Below are 16,028 nucleotides of genomic sequence, written 5' to 3'. Positions count from 1 at the left end.
GCCACCTGATGGATATATGTTAATGCTGCACCTGTGGGTGCTGCCTTTGTCACGACGAAAACAATAACAACAGTGGATAAAATTCATCTTTATTTATCTTCATTCCAATGCAAAGTGTGTAAGGACGCTTAAAAAGCTCTTTATTAGGAATAATCAGAAATAAATTATTAAAGCGCGCAAACCCTACGTGATTAAACTTGTCAAATGGTAACAGCATGACTCTCCTCTGAGCATGTGTGTGTGTCAGAGCTTGCTGAAAGTAATCCTCGGCGGAGTCTCGGGCTGGAGGATGAGGGTGACTGTGGTGTTGAGGTCCTCTGAGGACGGCACGCTGAGATGGAAGCTAAGCAGGATCTAGACATGCAGAGAGGGAGGAGGCAGGAGAGTGGAGGGGTGGAAGCATCAAGAAAGAGAGGAAGAGAGAGCAGAGACGTTTACAGGGATTAAAATCATGCTACAGTGAGGGGCGGAATAGAAATAGGTGTATCTGCTCAAAATGCTACTTAGATTTTTTTCGTTTCTCTTCGGGTGAACTATAATTTAGTGAAACAAACTTTACTTCGCATTTATTTGAGAGATTTTCTTACTGGTTGAATAAACATATTCCATCTAAAGTTTTAGGATTTGAAAACAGTGTTAAACTTTACAATTTGTTTTTTTCCTCCATTGATCACCCTGTTTCCATGAAACATGAACCAATGAAGTTGCCCAACACTGCAGGAGGTTTCTTGTTATTAAAAGGGAGTTTTTCTTTCCCACTGTTGCAAATTGTTTGCCTGTAGTGATTGTTGATTGTTGGAGTTTCTCTGTTTTACTATAGGGCCTTCACCTTACAATATTAAGCACCTTGAGTCAGCTGTTCTTATGGTTTGGAACTATATAAATTCAAGTGTATTGAATTGAACTTGTTTATAACTAATGTTTATAACTATTAATGTAGCTATTATCTTCACTGTAGCCAGTAATGTAAAGTGGTCCTTATAGGGAACCGAATCATTAATTCACTGCAAAACAATGACTTATAAAGCACTGAGTGAACTGAAGTCTTCTATTCTTTTAAATGCACAGCTTTTACTTCTTACCAGCCTTATAACTGAGCTCTCATGTTTCCACTTCTTCCTGTCCTCTTGCATCATTGTCCTTTCACTTTCATCCCATCCCAAAACTTGCTTTCTTGCTTCCTTACTCTTCCCCTTTCACTTTTTTGCTGTCACTCACATGCATGAGAAAAAGTTGCATCTCGCTCTCAGCAATCCTCCTCCCGACACACTGCCTCGCCCCGAAGCCAAATGCCAGTGAGCGAAATCCTGCGGCTTCCACCCTTTGGCCCTCTTCTCTGCTCCACCGGCTGGGGTCAAAGCGCAGTGGATCCTCAAACACTTTTTCACTTCTCCCCATCGGGTAAATACAGGCCTGGACCAAAGTCTGAGGAGAATTTACCACCAAACGCATGTTAGTCAGATGAATGTATATGAATGTCTATGTGAGTGCAACAGAAAGAATCAGAGTTACAGTCCAAACACTCACCCCAGCAGGTATGTGGTAGTTCTGGAGAACGATGTCTCTGACTGGATACCGCTGCACTGTAATTCCCACCGGGTACAACCTAAACCAAAAGCAATCCAGACATTGAAAGCTTAAAATTTCTGACACATTACCTTTGAATCCTCCATTAGTTGAGTTGTCTGACATAATCAAGATTTCTGGTAATCAATTCTCATTTAGGTGCCTTTTGATAAACACAGACACTCAGACAGTTGATGATTTTTTTTTCCATACATGAGTTGAAGGAAAAATTAGTTTCTTCTTGTCTATATATAATATGTGTCATACATTAATTACTGTACAATATTCCTGTGTGAAATTTCCAGTGACAACTTTTGATTATTATTTAGAAAAACCCTGTAGCTAGCTAGGGTCAGGGTCATTACTGGTCGCATGAGGCGGATCTGGACCCTACAGAGGGTGCACAGGTAGTCCAGCTTAATTCTGTTGTTTTCGTTCAAATTCTTTGGTTTTTGATCAAATTCTGTTCTTTTCATTCAAATTCTGTTCTTTTCATTCAAATTCTGTTCTTTTCATTCAAATTCTGTTCTTTTCATTCAAATTCCATTGTTTGTTCTCACATTCTGTTCTTTTCATTGAAATTCCATTGTTTTCATTCAAATTCTACTCTTTTTATTCAAATTCTATTGTTTGTTTTAGAATTCTGTTGTTTTCATTAAAATTCCGTCGTTTTCATGTTAATTCCGTTGTTTTCATTCTAATTCTGTTGTTTGTTTTGAACCTCCATTGTTTTGATTCAAATTCTGTTGTTTTCATTCAAATTCCATTGTTTTGATTCAAATTCTGTTCTGTTCATTCAAATTCCGTTGTTTTAATTCAAATTCCATTGTTTTGATTCAAATTCTGTTGTTTTCATTCAAATGCTTTTGTTTTCATTCTAATTCTACTCTTTTTATTCAAATTCTATTGTTTGTTTTAGAATTCTGTTGCTTTCATTCAAACTCTGTTCTATACATTCTAATTCCGTTGTTTTCATTCTAATTCTGTTCTTTTCATTGAAATTCCATTGTTTTCATTCAAATTCTGTTCTGTTCATTCAAATTCCGTTCTTTTCATTCAAATTCCATTGTTTTCATTCTAATTCTGTTGTTTGTTTTAAACTTCCATTGTTTCCATTCAAATTTTGTTGTTTTCATTCAAAATTCTGTTCTGTTCATTCTAATTCTGTTGTTTTCATTCAAATTCTGTTGTTTTCATTCAAATTCTGTTGTTTTCATTCAAATTCCGTTGTTTTCATTCTAATTCTGTTGTTTGTTTTAAACTTCCATTGTTTTCATTCAAATTCTGTTGTTTTCATTCAAATTCCGTTGTTTTCATTCTAATTCTGTTGTTTGTTTTAAACTTCCATTGTTTTCATTCAAATTCTGTTGTTTTCATTCAAATTCCATTGTTTTCATTCTAATTCTGTTGTTTGTTTTAAACTTCCATTGTTTTCATTCAAATTCCGTTGTTTTCATTAAAATTCCGTTGTTTTCATTCAAATTCTACTCTTTTTATTCAAATTCCATTGTTTGTTCTTAAATTCTGTTCTTTTCATTAAAATTCCGTTGTTTTCATGTTAATTCCGTTTTTTCATTCTAATTCTGTTGTTTTGATTCAAATTCCATTGTTTTCATTCTAATTCTGTTGTTTGTTTTAAACTTCCATTGTTTTCATTCAAATTCTGTTCTTTTCATTCAAATTCCGTTGTTTTCATTCTAATTCTGTTGTTTGTTTTAAACTTCCATTGTTTTCATTCAAATTCTGTTGTTTTCATTCAAATTCCGTTGTTTTCATTCTAATTCTGTTGTTTGTTTTAAACTTCCATTGTTTTCATTCAAATTCTGTTGTTTTCATTCAAATTCCATTGTTTTCATTCTAATTCTGTTGTTTGTTTTAAACTTCCATTGTTTTCATTCAAATTCCGTTGTTTTCATTCAAATTCCGTTGTTTTCATTCAAATTCTACTCTTTTTATTCAAATTCCATTGTTTGTTCTTAAATTCTGTTCTTTTCATTAAAATTCCGTTGTTTTCATGTTAATTCCGTTTTTTCATTCTAATTCTGTTGTTTTGATTCAAATTCCATTGTTTTCATTCTAATTCTGTTGTTTGTTTTAAACTTCCATTGTTTTCATTCAAATTCTGTTCTTTTCATTGAAATTCCGTTGTTTTCATTCAAATTCCTTTGTTTTGATTCAAATTCTGTTCTGTTCATTCTAATTCCGTTGTTTTGATTCAAACTCTGTTCTGTACATTCTAATTCCGTTCTTTTCATTCAAATTCCATTGTTTTCATTCTAATTCTGTTGTTTGTTTTAAAATTCCATTGTTTTCATTCAAATTCTGTTCTTTTCATTGAAATTCCGTTGTTTTCATTCAAATGATTTTGTTTTCATTCTAATTCTACTCTTTTTATTCAAATTCCATTGTTTGTTCTTAAATTCTGTTGTTTTCATTAAAATTCCGTCGTTTCCATGTTAATTCCGCTGTTTTCATTCTAATTCTGTTGTTTGTTTTAAACTTCCATTGTTTTCATTCAAATTCTGTTGTTTTCATTCAAATTCCATTGTTTTGATTCAAATTCTGTTGTTTTGATTCAAATTGGGGAAAAAAATGGAAAAAGGCCGCTGTGTAATCCATTCATTTCAACAAAGTAACTGTATTCTAATCATCGCTGCTTAAACAGTAACTGTAGCAGAATACAGTTACTCATATTTTGTATTTTAAATACCTAAGGCGGGTACAGGTATTCCATTACTCCCCAACACTGGCCGCAAATAACATTAATTAGTAATTGCCAATTGATAACAGCAACTTTTCACCAGATACTCGGTGCTTTTTGAGGTAATGTAAGGTAAACTGTTAACAAAAACTGTTTCTGAGTTTGTCTAACTCTAACAGATATTTTCATTGTTTAAAATTGGCATAGATGTACTTAATTAAACAGGGCAGCGTTTCTCTGTATGTACACAAGCTTCAATAATTTTCTCACTTTAATGAAACTTGTGAAAAAAAAGAAATGTCTTCATGCCTCTCTAATTTTATTCTATTGTCTTTCGCTTTACATATTCATGTGTAAATTTGTTCTTCTCACCTGTTTCGCATGTCTTTAGTATTCAGCACAACCTTGTTTTCTGTTATGCACATAACATAATATCATAGCCAGAAGTAGAGATTAGAGGTCACCATCTTTATATTCTTTTAAACAGAAGCAAACACTTTAACAAATTATTTTTATGTATTATGGATTTGACGCAGTATTTTTTCATCTTGTTTAAGGAATAAGTCTTTATAATAAAAATTATTATTTGCTGTATTTTACAAAGGCATAATTGTCATTAATTGTAACAATGAAACAGCGGTGATCAGCAGTGACTTATTGAAGAAGCATAGGACCTTTAGTTCAAGGAACATTTTTCACTTATCTAGAATGTTCTTTAAAGCCACCAAAAACTTGGCAAATCAGTCCTCTTGTTTTTGAAAAACAATGGCCGTTTTTACATATAAAACTAGACTGGCCGATGGCGCGTTATGGCAGCCTCGCTTTTGTCAGTCTGCCCCAGGGCAGCTGTGGCTACAACTGTAGCTTGCCTCCACCAGTGAGTGAATGAATAGTGGAATTGTACAGCACTTTGAGGGCCCCAAAAAGCGCCATATAAATGCAATCCATTATTATTATTATTATTATTATTATTAAAAATTCAATTCAATTCAATTTTATTTATATAGCGCCAAATCACAACAAAAGTCGCCTCAAGGCGCTTCATAGGTACAGCGAAAAACCCAACAATCATATGACCCCCTATGAGCAAGCACTTTGGCGACAGTGGGAAGGAAAAACTCCCTTTTAACAGGAAGAAACCTCCGGCAGAACCAGGCTCAGGGAGGGGCGGCCATCTGCTGCGACTGGTTGAGGTGAGAGAAGGAAAACAGGATGAAAGACATGCTGTGGAAGAGAGACAGAGGTTAATAACAGATATGATTCAATGCCGAGAGGTCTATTAATACATAGTGAGTGAGAAAGGTGACTGGAAAGGAAAGGAAAAACTCAATGCATCATGGAAATCCCCGGCAGCCTACGTCTATTGCAGCATAACTAAGGGAGGATTCAGGGTCACCTGGTCCAGCCCTAACTATATGCTTTGGCAAAAAGGAAAGTTTTAAGCCTAATCTTGAAAGTAGAGATAGTGTCTGTCTCCCGAATCCAAACTGGAAGCTGGTTCCACAGAAGAGGGGCCTGAAAACTGAAGGCTCTGCCTCCCATTCTACTTTTAAATACTCTAGGAACAACAAGTAGGCCTGCAGAGCGAGAGCGAAGTGCTCTAATAGGGTGATATGGTACTACAAGGTCATTAAGATAAGATGGGGCCTGATTATTTAAGACCTTGTGTGTGAGGAGCAGGATTTTGAATTCAATTCTGGATTTAACAGGAAGCCAATGAAGGGAAGCCAAAACAGGAGAAATATGCTCTCTCTTTCTGGTCCCTGTCAGTACTCTTGCTGCAGCATTGTGGATTAGCTGAAGGCTTTTTAGGGAGTTTTTAGGACATTCTGATAATAATGAATTACAGCAGTCCAGCCTGGAAGTAATAAATGCATGAACTAGTTTTTTAGCGTCACTAAGAGACAGGAGATTTCTAACTTTAGAGACATTGCGCAAATGGAAGAAAGCAGTCTTACATATTTGTTTGATATGTGCGTTGAAGGACATGTCCTTGTCAAAAATGACTCCAAGGTTCCTCACAGCGTTACCGGAGGCCAAGGTAATGCCATCCAGAATAAGAATCTGGTTAGATACCATATTTCTAAGATTTTCAGGGCCGAGTACAATAACCTCAGTTTTATCTGAATTAAGAAGCAGAAAGTTAGCGGCCATCCAGGTCTTTATGTCTTTAAGACATTCCTGCAGTTTAACTAATTGTGTGTTACCTGGCTTCATGAATAGATAGACCTGGGTGTCATCTGCATAGCAGTGAAAATGTATGCTATGTCTTCTAATGATGCTGCCTAAGGGAAGCATGTATAATGTAAACAGAATTGGTCCTAGCACTGAACCCTGTGGAACTCCATAATTAACCTCAGTGTGTGAAGAGGACTCTCCATTTACATGCACAAATTGGAGTCTATTACCGGTAGATAGATATGATACAAACCACTGCAGTGCAGTACCTGTAATACCTGCAGCATGTTCTAATCGCTCTAATAGGATATTATGGTCGACAGTATCGAATGCTGCACTAAGGTCTAGCAGGACAAGCACAGAGATGAGTCCACTGTCAGAGGCCATAAGATCATTTGTAACCTTCACTAAAGCTGTTTCTGTGCTGTGATAGCTGTTTGACAACTACTCTTTCAAGGATTTTTGATATGAAAGTGTCAGGGTCCTGGGACTGGGCGACCCAGGATCCCTGAGCAGTCATGTATTATATTATTATTATTATTATTGTTGTGTATTTTGGTGTTGCTCCCCCTCCCCCTGTGCTTGTGTATATGTGTGTGTGGGTGGCTGAGCACTTGTTTATAGGCGGCGTCAGGCCTGGAGGGTGTGGCCCTGCAAGGGGACTGGCCACACCCGAAGCCACACACCTGCTGCTGATCAGGCCTCGTCGGGGGAGCTACTTAAGAGAGTCTTGGAGCTCCCACCGACGCGGGATCATTGCTTGGGACTCCACGTTAGTTACCCAGTTAGGTTTTGGGCGTGTAGTGTATGCCTGCCATTGTTCAGTGTCCTGACTGCTGCCGCTATTGTTTCCCGCAGGAGGAGCGTGGAGGGCTTAAGGAGCAGCGAGCACCGGGAGTGCAGACACGGGAGCAGAGAGCACTTGGAGGACACGACACGGGAGTCTGGGGAGAAACACGGGGATTTATTGTTGTTTGATATCACCCTCTGTAAATAAACACTGTCTATACGTAGAGCACCGCGCCTGGGTCCTCCTTCCCCACTCCTTCCACGGTGTGCCATGCCACACCGTGACAGAATGATCCCGCCACGTATGGACCCAGCGGTCTCTGAGGAGAGGCTCAGGAGGGAGGTTATGGACAGGGTTTACAGACTCTGTGAGTTATGGTGGGAGAAGCCCGCGGAAGGTTTGCGTCGCGCCGTGGAGAGGCGGCTGCAGGAGACGCTTTTTAAATTTCCCTGGCTGGTTGACGACCTTAATCCTGGACTTCTTACTTTCCACCCTCCACCTCCACTCTCCTCCTCAGGCTGCTCACCGGCCCGGACAGCTGGTGGATTCACAGCCTGAGACGCCGGCCCCGACGTCTACACGAAAACGACGTTCACGCCGCCGGCGTTCCTCACCACAGCCACATCCACGGACATCTCAAGAGCCGGCTGTGGTGAGTAGTACGGACAATTTTCCATTTCCCTCACCATCTGTGTTTGTGTCTGCAGTGGACGAGCTAACGACGCAGGTAACGTCACCTTGGTCTGAGGTCGCTACACCACCCGCTGCTTCACCATCTGCAGCTGTACCTCCGCCACCGTTTCGTCTGCCTGCAGCCACCATCCTGATTTCTTTTTCACTGCCAGCTGCGGAGCCCTGCGAGCCGGAGCAGGAGCTCGGAGAGCCGGAGGAGCTCAGCGAGCTGGAGGAGCCCGCACCGCCAGCTGAGGAGCTCAGCGAGCTGGGGGAGCCCGCACCGCCAGCTGAGGAGCTCAGCGAGCTGGAGGAGCTCAGCGAGCTGGAGGAGCTCAGCGAGCGGGAGGGGCTCAGCGGGCAGGAGGGGCTTAGCGAGCTGGAGGAGCCCGCACCGCCAGCTGAGGAGCTCAGCGAGCTGGTGGAGCTCATTGAGCCGGAGGGGCTCAGCGAGCCGGAGGAGCCCGCACCGCCAGCTGAGGGGCTCAGCGAGCCGGAGCGGGAGCAGTTCGGCGTGCCGGAGGAGCTCGGCGTGCCGGTGGAGCTAGTCGAGCCGGAGGAGCTCGGCGAGCCTGTGGAGCCCGCGCTGCCACCGGAGGAGCTCGGAGGTCCGGAGAGACCCGCTCAGCCTGAACTGGAGGTCGGCAAGTCAGACGGATCATCGCGTCTAGCGCGCCCTCCACGCCAGCTACGCCCAGCGCGTCTGCGTCATCGACCGGCGTGTCGTCGGCCTTGTACCATACCTCGCCGTTGTTCACCGGAGCTGCGCCGCCACCACTGGATTCGGGGCAGGCCGCCTGGGGAGCAGCGCCGCCGTCGTCGGACCCGGGACAGGCCGCCGGAGGGGCAGCAGCGCCGCCACCACCACTGGATCCCGGGGCAGGCCACCTGGGGAGCAGCGCCGCCGCCGTCGGACCCGGGGCAGGCCGCCGGAGGAGCAGCAGCGCCGCCACCGCCACTGGATCCCGGGCTGGCCGCCTGGGGAGCAGCGCCGCCGCCGTCGGACCCGGGGCAGGCCGCCGGAGGAGCAGCAGCGCCGCCACCGCCACTGGATCCCGGGCTGGCCGCCAGGGGCGCAGCGCCGCCGTTACTGGACCCGGGACTCGCCACCGGAGGGGCAGCAGTGCCGCCGCCACTGGAGCTGTGGCAGGCCCCCGGAACTGTTTTGCTGCTGCTGCCGGACCCGTGGCCGTCCGCCGGAGCGGCAATGTCGCCGCCTTTGGACTCGAGGTAGGCCCCCTGAACTCTTTTGTTATGTTGATGGGCCGCCTGAGACTGTTTTGTGGCGTTTTTTCTTTTTGTTGCTCCGCTGCTGGATGCGCGGTCGGTCTCTGGGACGGTGACCTTGGGGGGGTTGTTTTCTTTGGTTGTTTTTGCTTGTTTTGATTCTGTGTAATCAATTATTGTAAATGTAAATGTTATCAGGAAATGATCAGACAGGAGAGGGTTTTCAGGAAACACTGTTAAATGTTCAGTTTCTATGCCATATGTTAACACAAGATCTAGAGTGTGATTAAAGTGGTGGGTGGGTTCTTTTACATTTTGAGAGAAGCCAATTGAGTCTAATAACAGATTAAATGCCATGTTGAGGCTGTCATTTTTAGCATCAACATGGATGTTAAAATCACCCACAATAATTATTTTATCTGAGCTGAGCACTACATCAGATAAAAAGTCTGAGGAATCAGACAGAAACTCTGTGTAAGGCCCAGGTGGACGATAGATGATAACAAGTAAGACTGGTTTCTGAGTTTTACAGCTGGGTTGGACAAGGTTAAGCATCAGGTTTTCAAATGAATTAAAAGTCTGTCTTGGTCTTTCGTTAATTAATAGGCTGGTGTGAAAAATTGCTGCCACACCGCCCCCTCGGCCTGTGCTTCGGGATTTCTGGTAGTTAGACACAGTCTCAATGGAGAATTTTCAATGGGTTTTTGGGGGGTAGCAAGAGGAGAGAAGCTGCAGAGAGGCGTAAGACTGCAACTCTGCTTCCTGGTCCCAACTCTGGTCATATTTTGGGGGGTTTAATAAATTTGTCCATATTTCTAGAAATGAGAGCTGCTCCATCCAAAGTGGGATGGATGCCGTCTCTCCTAACAAGACCAGGTTTCCTCCAGAAGGTTTGCCAATTATCTATGAAGCCCACATCGTTTCTGGACTCCTCCAGAATGCCACATCAGTACGTGAGACTGCCAGGTGTTGTATATGCTTGTTTGTGCAAGGAGGAACAGGATGAGCACTGCTAGAGTTACAAAATGACTTCCAGCAGGTCACCGGTGTGAATGTCTCTGACTAAACAATCAGAAACCGACTTCATGAGAGTTGCCCGAGGGTCCGATGTCCTGCAGTGGGGCCTGTGCTGACTGCACAGAATGCCAGAATTGACAGGCCAATCACTGATGCCCTGTGTATTTCGCCATGAGAACATGTGACAGACATGTGCTCAGGGTGAACCTGAGAATCCATAGAAAACATTATACTGCCTGTAACATTGTTCAGCATTGACTGGTTTGGTGGTGGGTCAGTGATGCACTGCTCCAGATTAAGGAGATCTCCCAGTACACCATCCATCGTCTCATTAGGACCATGGGTACCAGCACATGGGGACAACATAAACTACAGAGTTTGAGATGCTGCAATGAAATTTTTGGCAAACATTCGTGGAAAAAACATACAGGAGTCACATGTCAGCAGATCCACAGTGCTTCGGAGTGACATGTGAATGAAAATATGTGAGCATTAGGACGTGTATTAGAGGTGCCCTCCACTGTGTGGGCACTGGAGACAGATGTAAGGACAGACTGCAGAGATGTGTATGTGTAGGTGCCGTTCTCATTTATTTTCCATGTGCAAACAAATGGATATAAGAGACCATGTGCAGTCAGATTCTTGACGTGTTTACCTGAGGACCTCTTTGATTGTGCCTTTAAGAAGTGGTGCCCCCTGCAGGGCTTTGTGAGGATCCCCACCAGCCTGTGCCCACGACACCCTCACCTGCTGCCTAACGCTCTCCTGCACCTCAGGGTTGCGTCCCAGCTCAAACAGAGCAAACTGCAGGGGTACTGCTGTCTGAAGAGAGGATAGGATGAGACGTGACACAGAATTAGGTATAGAGACCCAGGCTAAGTCAGGCTATCACACATATTGGCACACACACACACACCAACACACGCACCGTATCCACCCCTCCAGCCATCAGCTCAGTGATGTTGGCTTTGATGAGGTCCAAAGATAGCTGCCCTTTCTCCATGAGTTGCCCCAGAACTCCAGTGTACTGGCTTCCAGCAGTCCCAGCCGGAGATGCTCTATCCAGGGAGGTTGACAAGCGCTGGTACCCCCTCTGGATCCTCGCCTCCGCTGGAAGACAAACAGTCAGGTTGTGGAAGTGAAAGGACAAAGAAGCATGCTGATGCTGATATGACGCTCTTGCGATTATGGCCCTTTCCTACCATGACTGAAGATGTGGTCCCAAGCAGTGGCGTGCTGGGTCCACAGGGGAGCACCCATGCGCAACAGTAAGCGAGGGGGCAGGTAGAGGAGAGGAGGAGTGGTTGTTAGCATTCGCTCCACGGCCCAGATGAACTTCTGAGATTCCAGGGAGGGGGATGAGGAGAAGAGGCCAATACGCTCTCCGTAGAGCACGTGGCAGCTAGCTAGAGAGGGAGGAAGGGAGGAAAAGAAAGAGGTATAGGCGGGTTAAGATGAGATAGATGACTGATGACCTAAAACATGAGCAAGCAAAGGACTTAAAAATAAATAAACTATTAAACTTCATGGAGGATTACATTGACCTTTGTCTTGAATGTCTCTATGTGTCATCAATTTATTAATCTTTTCCAAATAACAGTTAAACAATTTCAAAAATGCACTTTATTTTTTCTTATTTATGTAAAAACAAACAAAAATAGACCCCTTTTAATATAGATCTCCCCACGGTGCGCATGATGTTTCCCAATCAAACATGTTCAAGTTATATTAACACGACATCAGCGACTGGAGTAGAGTTTCTTACTCCGGCTTAGCACTTGGTTTCTTGTGCTGGGCTCCATTAGGAGCAGAGCAGCGTGACTCAAAGTCATCAGCTCTCCCCCCCTTCCCACTCGCATACACACAGATGCAAACAAGTGTACACTGAGTCATACAGGCTTTCACACTTGCGAACATGGAATACAGCAGATAGGCACATGAAAGGAGCAGACCTGCTGAAATAACGCTGGAGCTTTGATCATCTTTGTTGCCATTTCTATTTTTAAAGGTGCATGTTCTCTTTGACCTCCTACACCCAGAGTACGCTAAGAGACGCCTGGGGATAGGATGAGGTTCGGTTCTCATGTTAGGTGTGAATATTTTAGAATTAAAGGACAGAGAGAGCAGCAGCACTGATCTATTTGCGTTTTCTTCTTCTTCTTCTTCTTTTTTTGAAGATTTTAAAGAGGTGATGCTCCTGCAGATTGTGTAATTCCTCTGACGTCAGAAACTGGCGCAGCTTACATCAGCATTTGTGAGTCAATGCATAGACCTGATAGTTAGGCTGAATGAAAGCCTGTCAAAACGGGGAAGCGACATGAATCCATGGCCTTCCATCCCTCGGGGCTTCAAGGTCGATCACTGCCGCATGAAAAATTAGACTTGACATTTATGGGATGTTTCTGTCAAACACCCATCATTTCACACCTCTCCACACTTTTCCAACATAGAAAAAGAAAGTCTACTTTTTTGGCTTCATTGTAAATAAACAGGAATTAATGAATACTCATTTTACAAGCTGTAAAATGACACTTAGAGATACACAAAGGTCTCATATCATGGGGCTGATGACCTCTAACCTTCCAGTGCAAAACGAAAAAGGTCAGGACTGGGATCGATGGTAAGAACGCATTTTCCCTTCTCTCCTCTTCCCTCCTTTTCCATTCTTGTCTGCAGCATTTGAAAGAAATCCTTCGCCACCTCATCAAGGAGAGGGAGAAAGCGTTTTACTGCTGCACTCATCATCACCTCCTTGTTCAGCTGCAGACGGTCAGCTCTCCACTCTTCCCCATTCCTGTGGAGAGAAAGGTGCACGCTAAGCATTAAAATGAGCTTATTTCATATCTGCTCAGTCACTGTGAAATAAAATAAGGACATCGTGTTCAAGTCTGACTCCCAGTCAGACTTATCATTGTCTAAACATGAATTCAAAGAAAGCCAGATTGAGAGAAGTCTCTTTTTTTGGTGCTTGACCTCTTCCCAACCACACGTCTACCTTTACCCAAACGTTGCAATAGTTAATATGCAACAAAGAAAGTTTTCATAGGACACGAGATAATCAGGTGCAAAAATAAGTACACCTTTACTGGTAAATGGCCTGCATTTGTATAGCGCTTTTCTAGTCCCTAAGGACCCCAAAGCGCTTCACACTACATTCAGTCATTCACCCATTCACACACACATTCACACACTGGCGATGGCAAGCTACGTTGTAGCCACAGCTGCCCTGGGGCGCACTGACAGAGGCGAGGCTGCCGGACACTGGCGCCACCGGGCCCTCTGACCACCACCAGTAGGCAAACATGGGGTTAGTATCTTGCCCAAGGATATTTGGCATGCAGCCAGGAGGCAGCCTGGGATCGAACCACCGACCACCTGATTAGTGGCTGACCTGCTCTGCCACTTGAGCTACAGCCACCCCATTACTGCTTCCATAGGAATGAGGAGTGAGCTGATCTGGAGCAGTCAGGTGTGTTAACACAATGCCACAGTCCTCCCGGGACTGGATGTCCCTGCAAATTCACCCCAAGGTCAGATTATGCAATGTTCACAGAAAAAAACCAAGAGATACATCTCGTCTCTACATTCGTCTCTCTAAAAAAGAACATGACAGCACAGTTTCGGTTTGCAAAGTTAAATCTGAACAACACAAGGTTTCTGGAACAATGTCCTTTTGGAGAGAGTAGAGCTGTTTTGCCAGAAAGCACAGCACCACATTTGGAAAAAACCAAACTTAGTAGATCAGCACAAACACCGTCTGGCGCGGTGTTGGAGGCATGATCTTTGGGCTCGTTTTGCAGGCTCTCAAATTCCCACAAGCAACTGAACTGAATCGATTTTGTAAAGAAGATAGGGGGGAAATTCCCCCACAACACTGTGAGAGAGTGAGACAATCATGCAAACACCAACACAAAGCAAAAGTCATTACTTGAAGTTGTGGCTGCTAAAGGTCATTACAAGCTACTCTGTCACAGGACTGCTCAGAATCCAGAGAAAACTTCCTTTTCCTGAAGACAGTGGGGGATTATCATGTTTAACAGGTACAAACACGTAGCTAACAACTCGTCACTCGTGACAACAGCCATCTTTAAATAGCTGAATTATATTAATCAGTTCATTTAAAGTGTATAGCATTTTCTTAAATGCACAGCTCTTACATGTGCAGTTAAACCACAGCGTGTTTCTGTGGTTGAGTGAAAGCAAATTAAAGTCTGTTAAAAGAGAACTGATGACTTTGAAAATTCTGATGTAAAACAATAAGAAAAAAGAATTCACTGTTTGAATTATGAAAAATATTTCAGTCCACTGGGATTTCTCAGCCTAGTTTTGGTCTTTTTTTAAAGTCGCATGAGAGTTCCAGCTTTATGGGGGTGACACTAAATCTGAATCAGTGGCTACAAACTTCCAGCAGCCTTTACCACTCAACCCTTTACAGCCATGAGTTTTTGTGTGCGTTTGCATGAGTTCATGGTTCAGGATTTAAAAGCTTAAAATATTGAAAATATTGAATTAGAAAATGTCTGAATGCACTAATATTAGAACTTTTAAAAGGACCTTTATGTCAGAACCAACAACCGAACAACACACACAGTATAAGGATGTCTAGAGACCTCTTTTTGTGTATAATTTTAAATATTATATATAATCTCTATGGTGACCACAGCCTTTGCAGTGCGCTCCATTTAGTTGTTCTAATATTCCAATAAGAAATGAGAAAACTTCATCTTTTGCTTTAATTTTGCATTTTCTCCTTATAATTATAATCTCATTGGAAAAGCTGTTCTTTTAGGGCTGAAATTTCGCTGCATTTTGTTGTTGTTTTATGAACAACCTCAGTCTGCTTTTTAAAGTCATAATTATTGCTTGTTATCTGTGTTTCACACCAGAGTGCTGTACCTTCACAGTGATGTTTTACCATCTCTCAGTCAAATGTATGAGCAGGAAGCAACTAAGAAACTAAATGATGAACAAAAACTTTCCACGCCTGATTAAATTACCCCCCCACCCCCCAAAAGACACGATGATGGTACAAGTGATTACATTCATGTGCACACACCCACATGGAGTTGTTTCCATCCCTCGAGGGAACATTGAAATGATTTAGTCAAATTTTGACTCTTAAATTTTAATCAGTAGAATAATGGGATTTTACCCACGGAGGGGAGAGGAGTCTCCATCGTGTGACTGCTTGCACAGATGCATATCACCACTTCACGAGTAATTTAAAACACACATGTGGAACTGACTTGAGGAAGATGCCCTTGCTGTGGTTGCGTATTTCCCGGTGTGTCGCCCAGGGCTGCAGGGTCATCCGTTGGGGGTGCAGACCCTCTGACTTAAAGAGCTCACTGACGTCAGATGGGAGCATGATGTTCACGCTGCTTAGGGTGCCGAGCTTTTCTCTATTGCAGTCACACAGAGAGACAGAAAGGATATTTGGTAAGCACACGAACATACTGAAGAACGTTTTAAGCTTTAAACTTCCCTCTACCTGTAGATGGGTCCGAGCGTGTTGAAGGTCCTCTCCATGTGCTTGTGAAGCTGCTGGAAGCGATTTTCTCTCCAGAATTTCAGCAGGTTGAGCCATCCATTCCTCCCAGTGTGAGGGATCTCCTCAAAACTCCGCATCCCTTTCACTACTCTTTTCCCGCCTTCTAGCTTTCCATGCATCACAGTCCCTGCTGCAGTCACACAAAGACCCTTTTGAGGTGCAACACCAAAAAACACATTTCTGGACCCACAAGAGCCCTTCGCTTTGATACCCGCAGTCACTCGTGTGGACATGCTGGCTCTGGTCTGAGTGAGCTGTGCCAGGCGGTCTCATCCAGAGTTGTGACACTTCTTGTTTGGTGTCGTCTCTGCAGGGCTCATTCTTTC

General features: G+C 43.4%; 1 protein-coding gene and 1 long non-coding RNA gene across 2 annotated transcripts; one reads left to right on the top strand and one right to left on the bottom strand.

The window, feature by feature from the left end:
* Positions 1 to 55: 55 nt before the first annotated feature.
* On the bottom strand, positions 56 to 15,993 carry cyp11c1 (cytochrome P450, family 11, subfamily C, polypeptide 1). Its single transcript, XM_085473968.1, has 9 exons — positions 15,643 to 15,993; positions 15,398 to 15,553; positions 12,731 to 12,945; positions 11,354 to 11,557; positions 11,080 to 11,261; positions 10,807 to 10,973; positions 1,528 to 1,606; positions 1,219 to 1,425; positions 56 to 354 (listed from the first exon to the last, which is right to left on the bottom strand). Exons 1-9 carry the CDS (start codon positions 15,933 to 15,935, stop codon positions 244 to 246), a joined length of 1,614 nt encoding a protein of 537 aa, XP_085330094.1. The 5' UTR covers positions 15,936 to 15,993; the 3' UTR covers positions 56 to 243.
* LOC146698701 (uncharacterized) lies at positions 6,811 to 7,458 on the top strand. The gene is made up of 2 exons (XR_014923054.1): positions 6,811 to 7,217; positions 7,304 to 7,458. It is a non-coding gene; the product is annotated as an uncharacterized LOC146698701 (long non-coding RNA).
* Positions 15,994 to 16,028: the final 35 nt, after the last annotated feature.

Source organism: Copadichromis virginalis, linkage group LG11 (genome assembly GCF_057382275.1).
Source record: "Copadichromis virginalis isolate Kocher_CV1m ecotype Utaka linkage group LG11, C_Virginalis_male_GT1.1, whole genome shotgun sequence".
Classification (NCBI taxonomy): Eukaryota; Metazoa; Chordata; class Actinopteri; order Cichliformes; family Cichlidae; genus Copadichromis; species Copadichromis virginalis.
This window is presented reverse-complemented; position numbering and strand designations above follow the sequence as displayed.

What these genes read in the sequence shown, in the direction of transcription:
- cyp11c1 (XM_085473968.1), bottom strand. Translation starts at nt 15,935, where the DNA reads ATGTCCACACGAGTGACTGCGGGTATCAAAGCGAAGGGCTCTTGTGGG. An exon ending in ACGCTCGGACCCATCTACAG is followed by an intron (nt 15,554 to 15,642) that starts GTAGAGGGAAGT and finishes TGACTGCAATAG; the next exon opens with AGAAAAGCTCGGCACCCTAA. An exon ending in ACTACCACATACCTGCTGGG is followed by an intron (nt 1,426 to 1,527) that starts GTGAGTGTTTGG and finishes AATTCTCCTCAG; the next exon opens with ACTTTGGTCCAGGCCTGTAT.